This window comes from Psammomys obesus, unplaced genomic scaffold (assembly GCF_907164565.1).
Source record: "Psammomys obesus unplaced genomic scaffold, mPsaObe1.curated_primary_1811, whole genome shotgun sequence".
Lineage (NCBI taxonomy): Eukaryota > Metazoa > Chordata > Mammalia > Rodentia > Muridae > Psammomys > Psammomys obesus.
The window spans coordinates 13904748-13929932 of NW_026592548.1; the positions used below are offsets into that span (position 1 = coordinate 13904748).

General features: G+C 39.5%; 1 protein-coding gene across 2 annotated transcripts in view; it reads right to left on the minus strand.

Annotated features, from left to right (window-relative positions):
• Ttll7 (tubulin tyrosine ligase like 7) overlaps positions 1-25185 on the minus strand; it is a 135361-nt gene that overhangs the window by 72666 nt on the left and 37510 nt on the right. For both annotated transcript variants that reach the window (XM_055614370.1, XM_055614369.1), the window contains exons 2-8: positions 15756-15949; positions 15467-15592; positions 12475-12596; positions 11519-11586; positions 8585-8743; positions 6328-6544; positions 1024-1188 (exon numbers count right to left, since the gene is read on the minus strand). In XM_055614370.1, coding sequence (XP_055470345.1) covers positions 1024-1188; positions 6328-6544; positions 8585-8743; positions 11519-11586; positions 12475-12596; positions 15467-15592; positions 15756-15780 — 882 coding nt within the window. In that variant the 5' untranslated portion in view covers positions 15781-15949. The remainder of the gene's footprint in view (positions 1-1023; positions 1189-6327; positions 6545-8584; positions 8744-11518; positions 11587-12474; positions 12597-15466; positions 15593-15755; positions 15950-25185) is intronic.

Below are 25185 nucleotides of genomic sequence, written 5' to 3' on the forward strand. Positions count from 1 at the left end.
TGGATGGATGGATGGATGGATGGATGGATGGATGGATGGATGGATGGGTGGGTGGGTGGCTGAATGAAATGGGTGGCTAGATAGATGAAATGATGGATTTATAAACAAGCAAAATTCCTTACCTTCATCTTCAAAACTATTCCACACTTAAAATAAATTTCTTCCTATTCTATTTCATACATTATATCCCTTATTCCTTCCTTGTTTATCCCTATCCTTTCTCCCTGAAAGTGAAGAGATCCTTGACCGCTCGCTGTATTGTGGACAATCAGTTAACCCAGTGTTCCCCGCCTTGTCCCTCTTTCACTGTAGCTCACTTTCATCTCAGCTACTTGTAAGAACTTTCCAAGTTTCCTCTCTGCCTCCCCTTAACATTCACGTCAATCATTCTACACCCGCTTTGAAATTTGTCATCCAGATGCATACATTTGATCATATTAATCACATTATCCTCCTCGGTTTAAACTGAATGAGGTTGTCAAGATGGCCTGGCAGGTGAAGGTGCTTGCCACCAAACCTGATGACCCTAGTCTGATCCTCAAACTCCATCAGAGGGAAAAACCAACTCTCTTGCAAGTGTCCTCTGATCACACACATGCTGTGGCACAGGCACATGCGTGCACACATACACGGATTTTAAAAGTTTCAAAATGTTCTCCAAACCTTGTCAAATTATGCTTTATTCTTCACATGCAAAAGTTGGTCCACACATCATTTCGGTAGGAACCTTCTCATGCAAGCCTCCCACAGACCTTCTGTGAATCCCTATGCATCTCTCCTGATCTCATAACTCCATGCCCTTGACTATGCTTTTGTCCCATCTAGAATACCTTTCCCTAGAAACAAGGTCCTTACTCGCCAAGGCCTGTTACAAGCTCAGCTTTCTTTACAAAAACCTAAACAAATCAGTAACCCTCTTTTGCTCAACCTCAGGCACTATGCTCTAAAAAAGAAGACGTTTGGTGGTATTTAAATTTAATGCTAATGAAAGATATTTACAGTTACAGAATAGAATAATCTTACTGAAATATCACTCCAGAACTTAGCAACATCATATTGATTGGCATTTAGAAATTCTGTAAACCACTTGATTGAACGTTTGCTGCCTTTGTCTTCAGTTTCGTCTCGTTCAAACCGTTCGTTATGTTTGTTCACAGAGTAGTTGGTCAGATGCATGTACAACTGGCTCTGTAAGAAGAACAACAAAGTGTCACCACCTAAAGGAGCCACAACCATGTGGCTTCACAGGGAAGAGAGCCTCAAAGACTTGATGAAACTTAAATGTTCTTAACCTCAGAGATAACCAGCATCCATGGATAAAGCTTCTGCTAGAAGCCAGAGGCTGATTTAAAAACAAACAAACAAACAGCCTTGAGGGTGAGCAGCAAAATGTTGGCCTGTGAGGGCCCAGTAACCTTCAAAACAATCCAGGCAGTCGCTACTGCCATTGAGTGCCCACCAAAACTAGACATGGCTGCTGCAGAAGCTGCATGTTTTGCTTACAGGAAATAGAGAAATGCAACTAGAAATAAGCTGAAAGCATTCTTCCTGCTCGATTATTTCCATGGTGTTGGAAGGTGCTATGTGTGCTGTGGGGTTACGAATGACCAGGTGGCATGTGCCTACTGTTGCAATAGTGACAAGTCAGTAATGGGATAACCAACCACATCCTGATTGACTCAAGGTCCCTTACAAAGCAGGGAATCCATGTCTGGTGCTGTAAACCTGGTCAAACTGTCTTTAAGTTAAGGATGTTTGTGCCCATAGGTTAGCGCTGCTGGCAAATTTGCTCAGAGAAGCTTCGTTATAGAATGGCCGTGGCAACCACAGAAACTTATAACTGGTCAATGATAGGAGCATACATGACAACTGAGTGTTCAGCCGTATATGGAACATCTACAATTCCCCTCTAAAGCTTAGTGGACATTATGGAGGGGCGAAAGGAAGAATGTAAGAGCTGGAGGAAGGGAATAAACACTGTAGAATGTTGTTTTCTGGACATAGGATGGCCACTGCACAAAAGCTGTAATTAGTTAAACAAGATCCAGAAGATTAGAAGAGTCAGTGTCCATTCATGGAGGTCCTAATCTGCCTCACCCAGGGACCTGTAGAAAGGAAGTGGTTGCTGGTAGGACAGAGAGGTATTTTCTTCAGCGGTGCAGACACTAGTAAAGCGCCTGTGGTCCCGTAAATAAGCCCTTCCTCATGGCCCTGTAAGGAACCCAATGAAACCAAAGAAATAAAAAGACATAAAAGCATAAAAGAGGCTATTTAGGAAGAGAGGGAGTATCAAAAAGAGTGGGAAGAGACGAGAAGGTACTGGGGGAAATATAATCAAAATACATCATGTCCATATATGGAAATGTCATAATGAAGCCCATTATAATGTACGGTTAATGTATTTAATAATTAAAAACATAACCGTCCAAACTATACCAACTAATGATTTTGGTTGCTTAAATCTCTTCTAGTGAAATAAAGTGCCACTTTTCCCTTAAGAGGACTAAAAATATTAGTACTAGCCAAATGACTTTGCTAGTTATTTATGATCTCTACAATGAAAGTACCAACGAATGACAACAAAGGCCGAAATTAAAAAGTGACCCTAAACTTTGCTGAGAAAAACTACTCCAAGCCCTTCATTAGCCCATTTCTTTTCAGTGCATGGCCCCATTCATTGTTTATTCAAATCTATTTGAGGAAGGGATTTTTCTGAGAAACATTCTACATCTTTTAAGAGAGGAAGCAGGGTACCCAAAACTCATCTGTTCCCTCGCCCAACACTGACTGAGAGGGCACCTGGACTCCCTGGAAGGCAGTGCCCCTGGTGCCAGCAGGCGGCCACCGCATATGTGATGACGCTGCACAGATGTCTGAAGGACAAGTGTGAGCTGGACCTGGCTCCATCTGTGGTATTTCTGTTTTAGACGTTTGGTGTTATTTTGCTGTGTCAGATGGAGCGTGTTTGGTTTTTGGTTGGTTGGTTTTTGGTTGCTGGTTTAGAACAGGGTATCACCGGATAACTTACCAGAACTCACTGTGTAGCCCACACTAAACTGAACCTCATGATAATCTTGCCACAGCCTATGAGGCAGCCACCACACCCAGCTCTTTTGTTTGTTGGTAGTATTTTCTTTAAGTTAACTCGAAAAGAATCCAAAATTTAAAACTTTTCTTAACTCTCAGTAAACATCTAATGTTTCCCCATCAAGTTAGCATAAACTAATGAAGTCTATCTTTAATTCCAAACTTTTCCTTAATCCTGTACTCCAAGATTCTTTTAAATAGAAATGTTGTATCAAAATGAATACACACACACACACAACTATCATTTTGGTTCTTGTTATCCTACTATATCCTTCTGGCATTTCATCTTTACTACAACACCATAGGTCAGTATATTAAATAAAATATTTGAAGCAAATAAGCAGAGACAGTCATCCCAGCTCCTTGCTTATTAATCCGTATGCCTATTACCCCTGAGAATCCGTCTTCTCATTCATTACGCAGTATGTAAGGATCAACGGCAGAACGTAGAGCAGGAAGGATTCCAGGAAAATCTGCAGGTGGTAAACAGGGTCGCTCTTCCTAGCACTGTTTTATCACAGGCTCAACCAGCTGGATTGGTACATACTAAACCTTTCAAGGATGGACAACTCGTGACAGAGGGTCAGCATGCTGACATGTGTCTGTAATTCTAGCATTTAGAAGATGGAGATGAGAATCAGGAGCTCAGGTTCATCTCTGGCTCCATAGTGAGTCTAGGCCAGCCGAGGCTACATGAGACCCTGTCTCAAAAAAGCAAAGCAAAGCAAAGCAAAGCAAACAAAAACAAATGCTGTATTTCAACATTTCAAATTCCCTGTCATAATCTCTATTGTAGCCATGAACCAAATTACATCCAATGATGTTCATAAATTCATTAATAACTATAATTAAGTTTACAATATCATTTCCTATAGAAATACACGATCTATTAAAAAGGCACATTCACTGTTTTAAAAATTAGGAATTGAAGTAAAAAGAACCATGCAACAAAAAACATTTTTGACTTTTATTTCATTGTTTAAAAATAATCTTTTACAAAATTATGCAATCAGTTTACATAAAAATTTTAGGTTTTTTTTTTCACACAACTTCCTGTGGATTTAATAATGAAATCATGGAGATAAATGATAGATAATGGCATTTATAGAACTTACCTTTTTCTACACATGTGGAAACCAAAGCTAGAAGCTCACATGTTCAAAAGCAACTATCAAAAGGAGGCATAGGCATAGACATTTACATCTCTTCTCCCTAGCTCACTATGCTCCTCTAGTACTATGTATACACAGCTTAGTATTTCAGAATAGAACCTCTGAAGCCATACCCTATCCAATATCATCCCTAGACACTATCACCTCACACAAAAATGGCCTTCTCTTACCCGTTTCAAGTATGTAAATTGTAACCTAAAAGCTGGCCTGTCCCAGTTAAGTCCATAACTCAGATGGTTCTTCCATGAATAGCCAAATCCTTATGGAACAGATCCAGTTGAAGGTCAAGGCCAAATATGTTAATTTTCCACAAAACCTTCTGAAGTCCCTTGCCATGGGAGTACAGCACACTCTCCCAACTGTCCAGGCTTAACACCCCCAGGTTTCTTTGACTTCCCTCGTTCCACAAACCCAGCCCATCCCCAAATTGTAACAACGCTATCTATGTTACCTTAAATAGATCTCAAATCCATGCCCTAATTTCAGAAATACCTCTCACCTTACATGGCCCAGACTGTCTGTTATCCCATACTTCAGGTCTCTTTTATTTCCTCCTGCATGCTCTGTTCCCGCCTCATTCCCCGTACTGCAGGCCAAATGGGCTTCTTAAAACCCCAACTCTTATTCTCCTTTCAGTGTATATCGAGGTGAATCCTCAAGTCTTACCTAGAGAGTCCTTTATAACATCTGGAAAGACCTTGTTTCTGGGGGCCTCTGTGCTCACCTCTGAACAAACAGACATAGTCTTCCTCTTTCTGGTCTGTACTTTGCCCAAACTGAACTTGTCTGCTTCCCACAGACTTTTCATGTCCTTTCCCCAATCCTCTCTTTTGTGTGGTGCTCCTCTCAATCCTGAGCCTGGCTAGCTTTTTCCATGGTCTTCTCTTCTGACGTTAGATTCCACCTGGAAAGAGGGCCCACTACGCATTGCTATGGCTCCCTCAAATGCAGAGACCCACATTCAAGCTTGCCACCAGGCATTCCAATTGCTTGCTTTATTTTCTACATCCAATAGACTGTTGTTGCTATGAAGTCACATGCTGCATTTATGTTTCTTCGAAAACAGAACAATTCCAGGAGACATAGTATACTACAAACATACTTGCGGAAAGTTAGAAATTCTGTGACTATAAATTAAACATTTTTCCATTACAATGTCTTTTCCATATATTTTCATAGTTCCCTCATCTTTTCCTTCCCAGGCATGTAAAATTTCAGTTTACTACTGATAACAACTTTGAGGATCAGCTACTATTGAATTTTAAAATGATCAGTCTTACTAGAAGTGTACGCGAATGTTGAAAGAGAATAATACTGGACCTTTGAAAAACTGAAAAACACTAATAGTGATTTTTTCCCTATAGTCAGTATATTAAAAATATAAGATTTGAAGTGAAATAAATCTTTAAGTATAAATGACAAATTACAATTTGACACATATAAGCAATATACTATGTTTTATTACCTTCATGGAAAATTATAGTTGCAATATTATGAAAATTAATTGCTGTACAAAGAATATCTTAATGGAAAAATACATACAAAATGGTTCATTTACTAGACCTCTCAATGCATACAGAAACTGTTTATTTTTTCCTAGACTACACATGTGGCCAATGCAGATTTAGAACCCTACTGCCCTATAAAATAATCTGATGCTGACAACTGTTGCTGTTATCTACATACTTTCTTCCATGTTTACATGTTCATTCTGTATCTTCTACACAAAGCTCAGCAAATGTCAGTGCCCGCATAAGAAGAGGAACTCCATTATTCCTGCACATTTTTGTTTCCTAAACCATGCTGACTTTATTTCTAGTGCAGTGGCTTCTAAAGGAGTCACTGCACAGATCCGAAAACTCAGAAGTCAAACCAGAGAAAGCATCTTTTCCTAAAGAACTAATCATGTTCTCCATTGAGTTAGGCAAATGCTGTCTTATTTATGCACAGGATTTTTCAAGTTCTTCAGAGAAGGAACTCTGATTCATACAGTTCTCACACATAATAGATGATTTCAAGGCAGACATAGAACAAATGAGTGATAACTAAGTTCTCTGTTGTCACTTACCAAGTTGGACTCATTTGGTGGGATGTACTTCTCTGTCCCCATTCGCACAAGCCCATCATGGTAGAGAAATATCTTTAATGGATCACAGGATGTAACCAAAATATAAATCCGTAAATCAAACTTGTAGCCTTCCATTAGGAAAGGCTTTTCAATGTATTCTTGAACTATCAAATGATCCTGAGATGGAATTTTATCCCCATTTCTTATCAATGAAATCCTAAGTTTAAAGAAAACAAATAAAAATAATTTGATATGGAGCTTGAGATGTCAGGGAAAATGTCATTTATGTATTCAGAAAGAGAACAGTATTACAGAAAATTCCAAAATCCTGTCCCTGCACAAGAGCAAGAGTGGGGTGATGTCAGAAGCAGATCTATGCAGGAACAGAAGCTCAACAGATGCCTGCAACACCCAGAGAACATTTTACCACCGAGGGGGGAAGAATAGAGGGGAAAGGAAGAGAAGGGGAAAATACAGCAGCCAAATTCTATGTGGCAGAGCTTTTGGAATTTTAACTAGTTCTTTTTCATCACTCTATCCCAGTCTGGCAGTGGTTCTAACAGCAACCTTCTCCCAGCCCAGAGCCTGGTTCTAGAGTGAGTCAAGTAGACCCAATTCCTGTGTGTTTACTTTGACCTACCTTCTAGAGGGACTCAGATTGCTTTGCTTTACCTAACACAAAATATCTACAATAAAGGAAATGAATAAATTTAAGGGATATGCAAGAAATAAGTATTTACACAGAAGAGTGCAATCATAAAGAAAAATTTAAACTACATAAAATATAACAAGCATGACCTAGAAACATAAAACAAATAGCAAAATGACAGATGGAAACCACTCTTTTAATAACTAAATCAAACACCAACAGAATGGCTTGGAAAATGGGGCTCAAGAAATGGGTTTAGAAATTGGTCTAACTGCAATGTCATCTAAAAAAGAGCTCCTTTAGAATTAAAGATACAAGAGGTGTAAACTAAAATGATGGAAAAAATAAAAGCAAGCAGTATTCTAAAGTCGTTGTATCCAACAAAACAAAAATTGTCATGACAGACAGGAGACAAGATGGGATATTGTATGATAAGCAAGTATCTCAAGAATGTAAACATTAAAAATACGGCTGTGATGAGCTATGAAATTTAGCAAGCAAAACGTGATCAAAATGAAGATTGAAATGGCTTAGCTATGGTAGCTGCAGTCTTTTGTAGCACTGGACACTAGACAGAGCAGCAAGGAAGTGAATATAGTCAACGGGTAGCAGGGTCCCCTCTACCCACTCACTATTATATTACATCAAATAATTCCATGCTGTGGAAGATGCCCTTTCCGCAAAGTTTTCCCATTACGCTGCTATCAAATATATGTTACTAGTATCAATAAACATACTTCTTAATTTAACACAAAAGTTGAGAAACATATGCCAACCATCACTCCTCCAATTTCCTTTCCACTAACAGACAGCAGGAAGTTAACATGCTGCAAAACAAGCGACACACAGTCCCCACTAAGGCATTTCCTAACCTGTACGTGACCAAGCATGCTTAAAGATAATGTATGGCTGAATCAGTGCATCATGTGAAGTGATTTAAAAAATAATAATTTAACGTGGCAGCTACCATTTCCAAAGATCTTTTGCACTATAGCAAGAAAAAGAAAAAGATTCAAATGATTCACATGCATTTTGCTAAATATGGCCTCAGCCAACTTTCTCTTAAAAAGTGCACTACAGAAAACTAAACATAAGCAAGGAGAATCAAAAATGCTATGTTGTGCCTTCTATTCCTGGATAAATTGTCTAGTTCTTTGGTATGCTGGCTTAAAACGTATCCTTGCAGCCTCCGTGTGGTTACCATGGCTACAGAGGGAAAATACTTATTTATAAAGCAAGGATATATACATTTCACCTCAAGCATTCTCATTATGACAAGACAACTCTTTGTACTTTGTTCTCCAAGCTAATGTAGCTCTACTGCAGCAATTTATCTTATTATCCAGTATTAGTGAAATTATTATAAGCATGTATTGTGTTTATGAAGAAATAAGAACATTTCCCCATATGGTATTATTTCTCTAAAGTCTCACAAGTCTTCATTTATTTCTAATTGGATTACTAAAGTCTGTTGGATAATTTAGTCATAAAAACATGATATTTAGAAACTTACTGTTTTCCAGTATAGTACTCAACAATGGCAATTATGTGTACATCTTCTCTCTCATTTTTCAATGTTTATATTTTCCAGAAAAAAAATTAGCTTACCCATGACCCATTGCACCATTAGCTGGTTTTACTATAAAAGTTTTCTGCTTCCGTTTTTTCTTCAATTCTTTTACATAATTTTGGAATTGAGTATATTCAGAAGGGAAAATCCAAGTTCGAGGAACAAAAGCATAATCCAGAGGCTGAGCCTTGATCATTCTACAAATCAGAAGCAAGAGGTGACATAAATTATATTTTAAAACATAAATTATATATAAATTATATTCAAACTTAATAAATATTTTTATTGTAACAATTATACAATGAAGGCTTAAGTTTTTTTCTTTCATATAGTCCTTTACTTATTATTCTACTTCCAAAAATGACTGTGTACTAGACAACAGCTCAAATGAGATATCAACAAAATAAAGAGACAAGAATTTCTGCCCTGTTACACACCAACTTGGTGTGTAGTACCAATAATACAATGGAAACTTATTTGACTAGACACTATGCTGGGCACTGGTGAAGTAAAGTGAATTGGCATATCCTCTGCCTCCAGCGAATTTACAGACAGGCTATGCTTACAGACAATGTGATGACGGACTTAAGGCATAAAGAGTAGGCAAGTATCAGTCACTACGTCTCATGGAGCGTTCAGGAAGCACACCATTTACAGTATCATTGATTCTTGGTGTTCCAGTCCCCCAATTCCTCCTAAGTCATCATAGACAGTGATTCCTGACTTCTTTCTATGCCACTGTTTTAGAGTTGAGCCACTTTCCTGAGACAACCACATGAAGTCTCTGAGTCCACAGAAGTTTTATTTGCATGAACCATCAGTTCATGTGACTGGACAGCCAGAGACGTCTTCCAGTGGTGCTGCCTTTGCTGGAATTATGCTGCCTACTGTGATGACAATGCTGAATGTAAGATGTTGATTTTGGTGGTACTAGAGACTGACCAGAAGGCCTCACACGTGACCGAAGTGTTCCACTACTAAGCAGCACCCATTGCCTTCTTTGTAGTTTTTATTTTAAAATGGGACTCATCAGTTGCCCACGCAGGCCTTGAACTTGTAATTCTTCTATCTCATCTTTCTAAGTATCTAGGATTACAAGTTTATGCCATTAGGCCTAGAAAAAATATGCTTTCTTTTTTATTGATCCAAAATATTAAATATTTTATACTTATAAATAAATTCCCAATACAATGAAAAATGATGATTTTTAAATATTATTAAAGATAATGTTTTCATTTTAAACTTTTTAAACTAAATATATATGGGTGTTCTATCTGTGCACCATGTGTGTGTCTGGCAAAGGCTAGAAAAAGGCGTCAGATCCCCTTGAACTGGGGTTACAGACAGCTGTGAGCTGTCACATAGGTGCTGGGAGTCAAACCTGGGTCCCTCTGGATGAGTGCCTAATAATCCCAAAAGGCATTTTTCCAGCCCGTAAGAAAATATGTTCAAAGAGACATTTTTCTTCTTCTAAATGTGTAGTGATCTTTTATAGATGAGTATAGTCTGCAAAAAAGGTTACTACAAACTAAAATGCAATCACAGTGCACAAAAGCAAAGGCTGAGAACAAAGTGTCAACAATTGGTGAAACAGCTTCACTTAGTTAACGTATGTCAAGGACTTTCCCACAGATATTCCTGGGGGAGGTGTGTCTGTGTGCTGTGTCTGTGGTATGTATGTGTCTGCGGTATATGTGGTGTGTGTGTGTGTGAGATGTGTGATGTGCGTGTGTGTGTGTGTGTGTGTGTGTGTGTGTGATATTGAGCTGGGGCGATAAGCCAGAGGGTAAGAGTGCTCACTGTGCAAGCATGTGGACATGACTTCAAACCCCCAGACCCAAGTAAATATTGAGGTGCAGACATGTATGCACTGAGAACCCCAGTACTACGGGGAAGTAGAGGCAGGAGGATCACTAGGGCTACCCACTAATCAAGCTCCAGGTTCGGTAAGAGACCTTGTCTGTAGTAAACGAGGCAGAGAAAGACAGAGCTGGACAATTCTGGTCTCCAGGAGCTGCACTGCCCCACACACTCAAACATATGAACAGCGCAGTGCACCTATGCCCCTCCCTTCCTCCTTCCCCCGCCCCCTCTCCCTTTCTCTGGCTCGATTCCATCCGCATGCACACAAATACGACGACATTATCACTATGATAAAGGTAATAGCATAATTTCCAACTGCAATTGCTCAGTGCTTGTTAATCCAACAACTGGATAATCTCAATTCAAAAATGGAACACTATTGACTGGTTTGATAATTTGAATTTTTAAATAAAATTAGTGCTAGTGTTGCAGTTTTTCCTTCAACACCTTTACATGTGTTTATTATAGTTAACAATGACCTGAAATTAGGCTGAGTTAAGACTTTAGTTGGAACAATAATCTTTAAAACTAGCCATGGTGTACCTTTCATCTACATGTGTGAATATATATCTTACTTACCTCACAAATACTTAAAAATTATTAGCTTTTGTTGATAAGTTAGATATAAAAATTATTGTATAAATAGATGTACAATTATAAACAGCCACATGAATAATACCAATATTTAGCCTTTTACTGTAGACAATGTTATATGAATTTTAAATAGACAGTCAACACAAACACACAAATAATAAAATAAATGACTTCTCATAAGGTTTAACCAAAAATTGAATGAGTATCTATCGCTTTGTTTCTATAGAGCCATCAAGGTATAATTAAGAGGGATCTTGAGATTCTGAAACCAAGTCACGGTCCAGCTCCACTGTTAGCAGTTTGTCTGACTTTGTGCAACCCAGGCATCTCTCTGGGCCTCGGTTACCTCCCGTGCAAAGTTAGAGACTAGAACTGTGGGAGCATCCATGCCACTCTAGCTCTGAAGGTCCCTCTCACATCTGACTAGCATCCATCTGAATACAACCGCACACAAGATAATACCACCACAGGCACAGCTGCTCAGGTCTTCTCTATTACAAGAAAATGAAGATTACTTCGTCATATTTCTTGCTAAGAAATCCTTCCTACAGATCTCCCCCATTCCTGGGAAATGGTTGATTCTCTGAAAAATAAAAAGGTAAGCATTAACATTTATAGAATCAATGAATATACTCTTTTATACTTTAACGCCGTTATATCCTTTGAGATTTGTGTTCTAATAAATTGTAAATTACAAAGGTAAAGGATTTAAAATTAAACAGCTAACAATTAACTTGTGAAATTAAAGCATATGATAATCAGAGAATAGAATTGTGTCTTTTTTTTTTAAGAAATCTGGGAAAGATAATAAAGTTCTAATGTTCTGTGTTGGATAAGTGACAATTCCGTATCCAAACTGCTTTGGGAATACTAAACATAAATACGGACATTGATAAGATGGGACTTAAAATATTTACTCCATCTGTTCTTCCATGCTTTCATTCTCTGAATCTAAGTAATGAGGAAGGGATGAGGGAGAAGGAGGGAAAAGGGAAAGAGAGGGGGAGTCAAGGATGACAAGAGGGAGAGAGGGGAGAGACAGGAAGGGAGGGGAAGTGGCAAATGTCAATTGTTTCAGATTGCCTGAAGTCTATTCCATTTGCTTTCCATTTCTTCTAAACATGTTTGTATTGTACTATAGACATAAAGGTCAGAATGCATTGAGCTGATACTGTAAGGTCTTTGTCCATCAAGACACAATCTATTCCCTGTCATTCATCTTAAGGTGTACGTAACTCAAAGCAGCATAGAACTTTTTCCTATCAGTACTACTTTAAAGAAAGAAGCTAAAGCTTAAGTTTGGAAATGACACAGGCTTCATGGGAAGAGTCATCACAACTGACTAGCAATGAGAGAGGCTGACCAGGTAACTGAAAGCTGCTATCTCCACAGATTAAGAAGCTAAATAAAGAAAACCACGATGGAATCGGTGTAACTTTCCCCTGACAATAACTGCTGCTGTAGTTCCTACCTGGTAGTTCTGCAGCTCTGTAATTCTCTCCTGATGGACGGCAGCATCACACCAGATAAGGTTGCTCGTTTCATCATCATCTGGAGTTTTTACAAATCCCATTTCATCTATTACTAAACGAACTAAAAGGAAATGACTAAGTTACACCAGAGCTAAATCACTGTGAAGACATTCGTGATGGAAATGTGTGTGCGTGTATCCACAGTATTCCAGCTGTAAACTACCCACACCTTACAGCATAAGCTCTTTCTATTAATGGTAGCACTTTGACCTAGGATGAAATCATCCTCCACAGTAGCTGGGAACTGGATTAGGTTACACCAAAGAGCCTTAGTTTCAGCTGGTCAGAATTACCAGAAACACAGTGCTTGCTGGTGGCTTAGAAAGTGGCTTTGTCACACTGAAAGCACAGACAGCTGAGCCAGCTCTGCAGACAGACATTCACCCTCGCGACTCTTCCATGACCAGGAACCAGGCATAAAATTGGAAAGGTAAAAATATCCTTCACCACCAGGTCTCTTGTGCACCATCTGCCTTTCCAGTTCAAGTTACTTTCCCATGTAGCTGAGTCAGCTCTATTTATTCAGGATATGGATCAGTGAAACCAAACTCACAGGGGAAGACTTGGAGACAGGCTCTCTACTGCTCCCAACCCTGAGGTCCCACTGAAGATTATTCCCCTCAGGGTGTCCTTTTGACCACAAACTACATGCGCTCCTCTTTAATCTAGACATTACAGTTGACATGTTGGCATTTCTCTTTCAACAAATTTTGAGTTTAAAATCAAGATGAGCATACAGCTGGGGTAACCTTTGCATGCTGGTGAATTCCGTATCCTAAAAGAAGTGGGTGTCCATGTAGCACTGCTTCCATGCTCTGTGTCTGTTTTCTTTACACCTTGTTCCACTAACACACGAGAAGCAGTGTGAACTGTCTGGCTGACTTAGCCCCGGTGTAAAACTGATAAGCAGATCCAGCTATACAACATCTGGGCATATATCCAAAATATTCTCAATTATACAACAAAGACATTTGCTCAGCCATGTTTGTAGCAGCTCTATTCGTAATAGCCAGAAGCTGGAAACAACCTAGATGTTCCTCAACCAAGGAATGGATACAGCAATTGTGGTACATTTACACAGTGGAATACTACTCAGCTATTTAAAAACAAGGAAATTATGAAATTTGCAGGCAAATGGTGGAAACTAAAAAAGATCTTGAGTGAGGTAACCCAAAAGCAGAAAGACACACATGGTATATACTCACTCGTAAGTGGATATTAGACATGTAATATAGGATAAACATACTAACATCTGTACACCTAAAGAAGCTAACCAACAAGGAATACCCTAGGGAAGATGCTCAATCCTTATTCAGAAGGGCAAATGCAATAGACATGAAGAAGAAGAAGAAGAAGAAGAAGAAGAAGAAGAAGAAGAAGAAGAAGAAGAAGAAGAAGAAGAAGAAGAAGAAGACAGGGAATAGGACAGAAGCCTACCACAGAGGGCCTCTGAAAGACTCTACTGATCGAGGTATCAAAGCAGAGAATGAGACTCATAGCCAAACTTTAGGCAGAGTGCAGGGAATCTTATGAAAGGAGGGGGAGATAGAAAGGCCTGGGGGGGGGACAGGAGCTCCAAAAGGAGACCAACAGAGCCAAAAAGCTGGGGGACCTTCAGAGACTGATACTCCAACCAAGGACAATGCAGTGAGAGGACCTAAAACCCCAGCTCATATGTAGCCAATAGACTCAGTCTCCAAGTGGGTTCTCTAATAAGGGGAGCAGGGGCTTTCTCTGGCATAAACTCAGTGACAGGCTTCCTGATCACCTAGCCCCCTTGCCAGACAGCCTTGCCAGACCACAGAGGAAGACAATGCAACCAGTCCTGATGAGACCTGATAGACTAGGGTCAAACAGAAAGGGAGGAAGACATCACCTATCAGTGGACTAAGGGAAGGGCATAGGGGGAGAAGAGGGAGGGAAGATGAGATTGGGAGGAGATGAGGGAGCAGGACACAGCTGTGATACAAATTGAATAAATTGTAGTAAATGCTAATAATAAGAATTGGAAAAATAGATTTTAAAAAACCTGATAAGCCATCACTGCTCTTGTCTACTTGCTGGAGGAAGAGCTGACTGTATGCAGTGATGCCTGGAACATAGGGACACTTGAAGAGGCCTTGAGGAGGGAGCTGCTTTCTAAGAGGAGCAGAATGAAGCTTGGAGTTATGGCGATATCTTGTGTCGTCAAATATGCACATAAGACTTGAGAAAAGGGCAATTCTCCAACATGACAGATCAACGGCCATGATAGCCTCCTCAGGGTTCTGCTGCAAGTGTGCCATTTGCACACATATAGAGGATGAAAGCCTCAGCATCAGGGCCTGCAGGATTCCTCTTCCAACAGGCTCACAGCAGAAAGTGGAAACAGGGACAGAATGCCTGCAGGGGACCAGACCTACACACAAGAAACTGAGACAAGAACAACTCCTGCCAGTGCTGGGGGCAGCTCAGCTGGCTACTTAGGTCTGGGATCTTCACGTATACACACAGCAGTGAGTCTGGCCACATTGAGATTACAGAAGAATGGTTGAAAAAATATATTCTATGTATATCACCAATCTTTATGAGATCAGCCATAAGTCTTTTTTATGATGTACTTCAGAGCTCAGATAGCTGATGACAGTTTTCTGAACATTACATAAAAATCCAGTGTTGGGTATGAGACCTACACCTTTTCTCAGCCAAGTTAATTGAATGCATTTTTTTTGTTTGAAATGAAAATTTAGAAATCAATTAGCACCTTTTAAAAGCAGATCAGCCTCCACTACACAGGAAAAGAATTCTTCTAACCTGTCAGAAATTTTGTAGAAGCAATTTAAAAATCCATTACATAAAGATGGTTGCCGCCACAGAACTCCACACTGGTTTTCATGTCAAGGCAGTTTTCCCGACATTTACAAAAGAGTGCAGGAGTCTAAAGAAACTCACCAATTTCAAACTTTGTCCCAGAAACATTTGCTGTAATAACTCCCTTCTTTTTCTTTTTTCTGACTTTGCTGTTCATTGTGCGTTGATGATACGGTAATTCCGTTTTCAGATCCAAGGGAGAGGATCCTGTTTATATGAACAGTTGTCATTAAAATAAAAACATGGTGACTGGAAACATACATGCTGTCCCAGCATGGTAAAACCATGAACAGTGACCCTTTCAAAGCTCAGACATCACGTATTCTAAACACACTCATAGCCCCTAGCATGGCTCCGCCGACCCACTTACCTGCTTCTTGAGGCAGAGACGGCATGGTCACCCGTGCCAAACAAGCAAGAAGTGTGCGTACAGTAGCAAGCTCTCAGTGAGCCTGGAAGTCCCGCCTTCATCTAAGTACGATATGGCTCGAAATCACAGGAGGATCCCATCATCTTATCTGGGTCAAATCTCAGATTTCAGGACACAAGCTTTAGGTTGGAAAGCTACATGGAGAGGTTTTAAGAAGAAAAAGGTTATTCAAGGCACAACTTCATGGTGTTTCTCATGCCAATAACATTCTTGTGAGACACCACATAATTACAAAAGTCAATTTATTCCATCAAAACAGTTTGTGTGAATCTATTACTAACCCATGTGGAAAAATGACAAAATCTGGCTATCAAGCCTAAAAGTACATAGTCTAAATATAGAGATTTGTTTTGTTTTAAACCATAGATCATTTACACATGAAAATTACACACTGAAATAAAAACAAGAACAGCATCCACTGCTATATATGAGCTCAAAAAAACAAATAAATTTCTCCCTTTACAAAGAAAGAGGTAAAGTGGAAACTGAAGTGAAGCATGTCAAAACCAGAGTCCTTGACCCAGGAACCCACACAATCTTCAGTCCAGCACTTCACCTGTTACTAGGCCGATGCTTTTAACATGAAGCAGTGAAGGAGCCATGAGGGTAGGGGATCACTCATAGGAACGCGTGGCTTCATAAAGCACTCCTTAAGATACAGGAACAAGCTTGAATGGCATGAAGTAGGAAGGTTCATTACAGGCGGGTCTTATCTAAGCACACACAGGGACACAATGTTCTCTTAAGGAATGAACTATCCTGATTCAGCCACATGCCAACAGGACCCTCAGGATGCTCTGTGAGCATCTGCAGTGCCCAAGGTACAGGGTCCATGGTGCAGGGCGCAGTGTTGGCACCGGGTCTTGACTATACTGACAAGTCCACACTCTCAACTCTCAAACTTCTTTCTTCTTTGAAGTGTCATAAAACGTCTCTAATCATAATGGAAAATACATCAGAACTATCCTGCTAAACAAAGGGATGACAAGCGAACATTCACCAGTTTATCAGCTGTATCAGAAATCCTGTGACATTAACGTTGACTCATTCAGCCATCATCCCCAATATTCATAATTAACAATAAGATACCATTAGAGGCTACTTACAGCTTCATGTATTCTTTAATACAAATATGTCTCCAGTATAATTCACTATTAAAAAAACTAGTAAAGTATTACTTATTAGGGACCTGCAAAGTGCAGGCAGTGTGTTGAGGGTTTAAAGCAAGTAACCTCATTAGCAAGTTTGAACTTTAGTTCATTTTCCCATAACATCTAGATAAAGAAATTATGGCTTAAAGTTAAAAACTGAAAGTATTGATTCAGTTCTGCCTAAGTGGGCATCTCATCCATCCAGCTCCCCTATTTTTAGATATCGCACTAACAGTAAATGGACATACAAGAAGCTTGCAAGGCTAATTTAGTACCCGCTAAGACAGGCTTGTCTGGAAATTCACAAACTTCGAACCAAATAGAGAATTCACAGTAAACATCTCTAAACTGATCTCCCAGCTCCAAGTTCCAAGCTGGAACTTCGGACTAGGTCACCGTCCGAAGGAAGAAAGGAGTGGTCTCAAGTTCAGTTCAGTTCAGTTCTGAAGCTCTCTGATACTTCAGGGAGTAGACTGAGTTTGGGGTTTCATGACCAACACTTTGTTACTGAAGTAAACAAAGATCCCTTTACAGTGACACCTCACTGCCCCATGAGAAGTAGGTGACAAGGGAAGGAGAGTTTGAACACAATGCTTTGGGGAGTACACCAGACTCCTAAAATAACCTTGTTAACTTCTGGATGTAAGTTATAAACAAACAAACAAAAACAACTTTTTTTTACAGTGCAGAATAAAAATGTTTCTCTCAGTCACACAGGAACTTGAAGTGCTTAAAATGATCCTATTCACACCTGAGTTCTACCCCATCCCATTAGTGATTTAGTAGATGTGTCTAATTAAACCGTGAGAAGGACCTGATTGTATCCTCCCAATTCTAACTAATTCACTTTATTTCAGGCAAGGAATTTGAGAAAACATGCTTCCAATACCATGCAGGAAAGCTATTGTTGACTACTTTCCATAAGTTGGGGTGGGGCATGTTTTATTTACCTAGGAAATGCTTTAAGCCAATGGTTTCTCACCAAAAATAAAAATATCCAAAGCAACAGTGTCTGAGAGCTCTTCTTTTTGAGCCTCCACCAATCACTCAAAATCTAGATAAATGGCCATTTTAGCCTTCCATCATGTGTGAGTGAGTCATTTCTCCCTCCCATCTAGATGGTGAGTTCCCCAACAAAAGAGGTTTTCTTTAGTCTTGCTCACCTCATCTTTTCCATAATCAGAGCCTGGAAGTGCTCAGTGGACACCTGTTACTAAGTTAACAGGTGCTGTGGGTGAATCCCCAGTGTAATATTATGAAGGAGCGGGGTGGCGGAAGGGAATAGATCATAGAAGTGTCTCTCTGCACAGAGCTTCCTACAGTGTTTGGCTCCTGTTGCCTTTCTCTCGTATGCCATGTGAGAACACAGCAACAAGACGCTACCTTGAAAGCAAAGAGTACATACCTCAGTATGGAAGCTATAATGTCAACACTTGTAAGAAACAGGATTTTATTACTCACACATTATCCAGTATTTCGTATTTTGACATAGAAACACATACTGACTGATACAACGAGTTTTTTTTTTAACTTACTTAATTTTAAGTAAGGAAAGCAGGCCATGGACTTGAGAGAAGCAAATGCCTATCACTTACAACACACAATTTTCATATTTAAATTAAAAGTAGCAAAATATATAAAAGTTTATATACTGTAGCACCACTGGGTTAAACCCACAGGCCGATGTATTCAGTGCATAGAGAGCATGATGGTCTACTATGAATGGGAGCAGGGCAGGAGATGACTTACTCCATTGTGGAGTCAGTTTTATCTATTAAGTAATCTATGTTCTGTAAGTCTACATGCCACCTATGGTATTGCTTTGCCTTCTTCACCTCCCCTTTTGGAACCATAAGGCAAAGTAAAGCCTTTCTCCCTTAAGTTGTTTCAACTCCATAACAGCGATGAAAAAGAACATGATCCCAGCTGGAAAGTGCTTCTGAGAATACCCCAATAACTCCAGCCTCCACACTACCCACACACCCCTTAGGAACATATGTTCTCCAGCCAGTTGCAGACCTAGAGAATCTCCAGTTTGGTGATAAGACCTCTCAACTGGTAGCCCTCTGATGCAGAATGAAGCTGGACTACAAGGCCAATGGTGAATTGGGCATACTCCAGGAAGTATGAACACTCTAGGGTCATGCCACACTCCAGCCCATTTCTTTCAAATTGATCTTCTGAAATCCAGCCACATGGCTGACTTGGAAATCCCCTGTCTAAGCAATGAGTGGAGGAGACAGTACTGGCCAAGAAAAGTGCTTTATTTCAGCAGCTAGAAAAGAAAAAAAATCTAAAAAGCTCCTCATTTGCTAAGGCTGAGTGGGCTGAAGTCAGCTAACTTATAAGGGTTTCACACCACTAGATTCCAAGCTAGCTTCCACAGCTGACTAACTCATTCATTTTCTGGATAATAAATGCAACAAAAATCATTAAATATGAAGACCAAGAGCAGACATAAAGTTTAATAATACGCACTATACTCAGTATTGAGCCCAAGTAAGGGACCTTGACCTAAAAGGTCACAAAGGATCAAATTTTTGAGGGATGGAGGATAAGCGTAAATGAAAAGGAAACAACATCAGAGAGAGAGAAGGTAAGTACACTATGTTACACTCATGCAACAAAATACTATATGCCAATGAAAAAATGAAAATATCATATACCAATGTAAAGAAATAGAAAAGATGATGAGCATTGAAGACCCTCTATATGGAGATGACTTTAAATGTGGCAAACCAGCCAGCAGGGTAAAGAAAATACCCTCGCTTCACGGGCAAAGAAAATGCCCTTGTTTCACAACAGACAGAATTCTGCCTAAAATTGGCAAGCTTAAATGCAGGACAAGTCAACTGCCAAACTCTGCCAAGACAAGATAAGCAAGTCCTAAATCATTCCTGCTTCACAGATATGTCTGTCAAATATGCTGGGCCAGAAGGCTGAAGATGATGCTCCAATGTTATAGAGAGCTTTGGGTGGCTGTTCGAGCAGCAAACTATCTCTGTCAATTTTCTATTTTTTGAGGTTACTAGCATGTGCTTCCTATTACTTAAGTAATTAATTTTAGTCCTTCTCAAGTCTCTGATGAGGTTGAAGACCGGATAGTTATAGTATTACAATAGCTTAGTTGGTTAGGAATTTAAAAATGTTTTAGGTCTAAATAGATGTTCTCAGATCTATAGATACAAACTGTAAAATAACTTAGGTACAAAAAGCTTAGACCCTCATAGATAGAATAGATATTTTCTTCAAGATTGCCAAATACATTTAAACTAGACATTATGCATGTAAACCTTAACTATTGTTTTTTATAATTGTTTCCTAATTATTCTTACTATATAAAAAAATGGCCTTTTATTTAGACAGAACAGGAGAATAGTTGGAAGTTGGTCTAATGCTAATTACTGGCACTCGAGATGCCCACTGGATACACCCGTCCTTGTTTGTGTAAATCCGCCTAGAACATTTTACGTGATTGGTTCATTAAACAGCCTATACCTAGGCAGGGCAGAATGAGCTAGGTGTGGCTAGGGTTCCTGGGCTCTTGAGGAGAATCACAGGAAACAGAGGGACAGGAAGAAATGAAGAAAGAGGATGCTACTATGGGCTAGCCTGGAAAAGAAGCCACGTGGGGCCAGGAGGAAGGACTACAACAATGGCGTGAAAAGGTCTAGGTGAAGAAAAAAAGAAAGTATTTATAAGATTATAGATGAAAGACAGGATGGTTAAGGAGGATGGCATTGGATGGGGCTGGAGACGGATGGTGAGGTGATTCAGACAGCATAGGTAGGAATAACTGTCTGGTCCAAGGGTAAATAAGTCAATTACAAATCTAACAGGTTTCTGTGTCTTATTGTTTCTGTTAGTGGGTTAAATAATACTGCTGTGATGATCTTAGGGCTAATAATAAACATTATATAGCCCAACAGCTATTTTTAATTTACTACAACAAAAGCTCAAATTTTAGGGAAAAAAAGCCTAGTAATATATGTATTTTATTTACATAAAGTTTAAAATAATACTAATTGTACAACACAACTGTTGCTTAGAAACAGATGCATATGAAAAAAAAAAGGTATTAAGAACAGCATGAGACAGATAAACATCAAGTCTGATACCTCCTAAGAGGAAGAGGACATAGAAGCCAGCATTCATCTTCAGAGTAAGCTTCGGTGCTCCTCCACACACTGAAGGTATGATAATTAACACGTTTATCATGGCCCCACCTTGTGACATAATCAGTAGAAATGAAAGCCCTTAATGCATTCACTTTAGCCATGGTATTTCTCTGGAAGTACCACATTGGACTTCGGCGGCAATGCAAATCTACTGAAGGGCTTCCCATATATTACTCTGGCTGTGTGATGCTTCTCTTGAAACAGTGTGAGGAAGATATCTTTAGGTTCATGACAGGAAAAATGAGAGCATCACACACATATAGAGAGAAGACTGCTACCACAGTACAGCAGCCAGACATGGTGGTCAAGAGAGAAGTTGTTAGAGCTAAAGACTTCAAGATGCCTGGCTTAGAGAAGTGGGTTGCAGATGGCTCCATGCCTCAAACATAAATGAACAAGGACCAGAAAATAAAGAAAAATCGTAATTGAAGATATGACAAGAAACACCTCTAATTTCACACAGAACGTGCCTTCAATTAAACACAGAATAGGGGCTGGAGAAATGGCTCAATGGTTAAACTACCTACTGCTCTTGCAGAGAACCCAGGTTGGGTTCTTAAAATCTACATAGCTGCTCCCAACCATTTGTGATTCCAGACTAAGGAGGATCCAGTGCACTCTTTTGGCTCCTGCAGACATGTGATTACACACACATGAATGCAGGCAAAACACTCGTACCTATAAAATAAAAATAAGTCTTTTTTAAAGAACACACACAGAGAGAAGATCCCTTCACAGCCTAATTGATCCTATTGCTCTGTTTCTGCCAACAAGTGATAATATAGTTCAGCATGCACAGCTGCATGACTGGTGAACAACAGATGATGTCACCCTAACTGTCCTCCTAACAATGGTGTATTGATCCTCTTTATTGTGTGTTCACATTCAAAGTTTGGAGAAGCTACTTGCTTCCTAAACACAAGAACTTCTGTGTCCCATACCCCAGCTGGCTATCCTCCACAAACCTAGAGCTGGCTGTGTAGAATGTTGTAGACCTGAAAGAACCATTTGATCAGACACCCCTAAAAAGCTGGTAGGAGCCAAGTGTGAGTAAACTGGAGACTCAAAGAACCACTTCTTCATTCTATAACAGAAGTAACATTGACCTTGGGCAATGGTTTCTCTACTGATTTTCTATTATTTGCTTTGGAGTTCTACAGCTTGCTTGGTATCTACTCAATATTTATAACTAAATTATATCACCCAAAAGCAATATCCACAAAAGTCTGTGGAGTATCTCATCCTTAGAATCTAGCCTAAGTGTGACATGAAAAAAAATGTAGGACTACTAAGAGCATACATGGAAGGCATCTCCCCTTCTTAACATTTATATTTCCACTACTTCATATAATAAAAAGCACAAATCTTAATCAGTAAATGAGAAACTGAATAAAATTCAAACCAAATAACAAAGTTATTAAAGTAACAGAAGAGAAAGTTATTTTATAAGGTATTGAATGGGTAAATAGAGTCAAAGGCCCCATTGGAAGTGTTCTCCAAGAATATAGTATTATATTCTAAATACTCTCAAATCATTCCAAAGAGGTCGAAAAAGAAGTCGTGCTAGCTTTCTAGGAATAGTGTATGACAGCAGTTAAGGTATGCATATCTCAGTCCTGTGTGAGACACATTTACCTGTGCTCATGGGCACACACATGGACACGTGCACGCACACACACACACAATTGGAAGACAGCCTCCAAGCACCAGCTTACACATTCTGCTACATCGAGGCCTCTCGTATCATGAGATACTCGGGGGGCGGGGGGGACCCTGCTCTCCCAGCTTAGGAACCTGCATCAGAGGCTGAAACAGAAATGCTGAGGGAAGTGGAGAATATCAAAATCACCCATTCTCTTTATTGTTCTTTATCAGAAAGTTCACAATAGACATCAAACCGGACATCTGCCTCACTGCTAGTGAACAGATGACATGACCACAGGGACATGACCACAGGGTCCTGTGATGCCAGCATGGTTATCAACGTCCAAAACTTAACTTTTCAGCATCACTTATAAACCTGGCAGTTCCTCTGACACTCCTCCGCTTCACAAACTGTGTCATAACACAGCCAAACCTCAAAAAACATAACAAAATCCTTCTTAATTTGTCCCTTAAATTCCTTCTTTGATATTTCTTTAGCACACATACATGAACAACTTTAGGGTATATATTATTTTAATGCTTATTTTCTATAAATGTTTAGACATTATTAAATATTAAATGAATTAAATTCATTAAATCACTGATCGTGATGGCACCATAATCCAGGCACGTAAGAGACTGAAGCAAAAGGGTACTAAGTTCAAGGCCAGCATGGGCTGCGTTGTATGATTGTATGATTGTTTGTTTTTAGGTTAGACTGCTAAAGAAGCCCCAGCCAACATACAAAGTCAGTGCAATTGTGTGGGTTTTATCACTCATCGTATCTGCCACTGTCTACAGTTTTCTGCTAACCAGATTTTTCTTGTGATTAGTCTCAACCCATGTGCAGAAGAAAGTGATCCTTGCTTCATCATAGTTTTTATGCTTGGCAGTTACAATCTAGGAGCTCAGTTATTAACACCAGAGCTTACTAATAACATGTAAATGTTTGTTTTACACATGAACAGAGATTTCCACAAAAGAGTGCAGCCTGAGGAAGTAAGCAAAGCAGGTGTTTTCATGCTTGGAAAGGAATGTGGCAGGATAGACAGACAGATATACGGACCAGTAAGTTTCTGGGCTACCTAAGGTGTATCAAAAAAGAAAGAAAGAAAGGATGAAAAAAGAAGGAAGGAAGGAAGGAAGGAAGGAAGGGAGGGAGGGAGGGAGGGAGGGAGGGAGGGAGGGAGGGAGGGATATATACTGTATATACTGTAAGGTAACAGTACCTCAGATTCTGGCTACTCAGGTTCATTGCAGCTCTAACTCCTAGTCTCTCATGATCTGGAATAGTTTCTAACTTGGTGTGCGAAGTCCAGCCCTTTGAATAGAATCTTTACAGTTTAATTCACCTAGGGAAAACCATGTTAAGTAGCCCTTTCTGAAGTGACGACCCCTCGGGTGGTTTCTGTATAAAATAATTAACATGCCACCATTTACTTTGCCTTAGATCACCGTGCACTTTGTGAAGGACTTGAAGACAATCCCAGTTTCAAGAACTGGGTAAATGGCATAGACCTAAAAAATGATGCAGTCCCTGCAGGGGGTTAGCAATGAACTAAGGCCATGAGAACTGGGCCTCGGACTCACTCTTACACTCCTGGAAGGAAATGGGTTCCTTTCTGTGATGTGGATTTGAATTAGAGAAGATAAGTATCTATGGATGCTGGACCATATTAGCCATCTGCATAGACCCTGAGCAAGAATTATGGTTTAATTTCTTACTTTTGTTTTTCAATAAAAGAAAATCCTTTAAAACACCCTTGCCTTAAATGCTGCCCCTTGAGATAAATAAAAGCTTTGTTTTCCTTCCGTTTTCTTCAGGAGATGTGGGCTCCCAGACAAAGCTTAGATGTGACTTAATTTACCATGCTGGAGATATACTGCTCTCTAGAAGGCTCTTGGATTTAAAATTAGAAAGTTTCAATTGTACAAATAGCTTAAAAGTCATATAATTCTGCCTCCATCTCCAAACACTTCTGAATGACATAAAGTCGCTTAAAATTACTTTGTGATAAGCAAATCATTCAAAATTTGGAAAGCCTGAATGGAAAAATCCCTAGTCCTCACACAGTGTTCTGTTGACTCCTCTAAGTTAAGTTAAGGCATGTGCAAATGTCTAAGATTTTACAAAAGAATGATTATTGTGTTTCTGGATCATTAAACTAGATGCAAAGTAAATTTACATGGCATCATTTAAAGAAACAAATAATCATCTTCACCTAATAACAAATTCTACTATATTTTAATAAGATAAGCTCATTTAAAAATAAGTAATTACCAGTCTTTAAAAATCTCTCCAAGGACTGGAGGGCTGGCTCAGCAGTTCTTCCAGAAAACGGGGTTTGGTTTCCAGCACTCATGGCAGCGCATAAGAGTCTGAAACTCTCCTTCCAG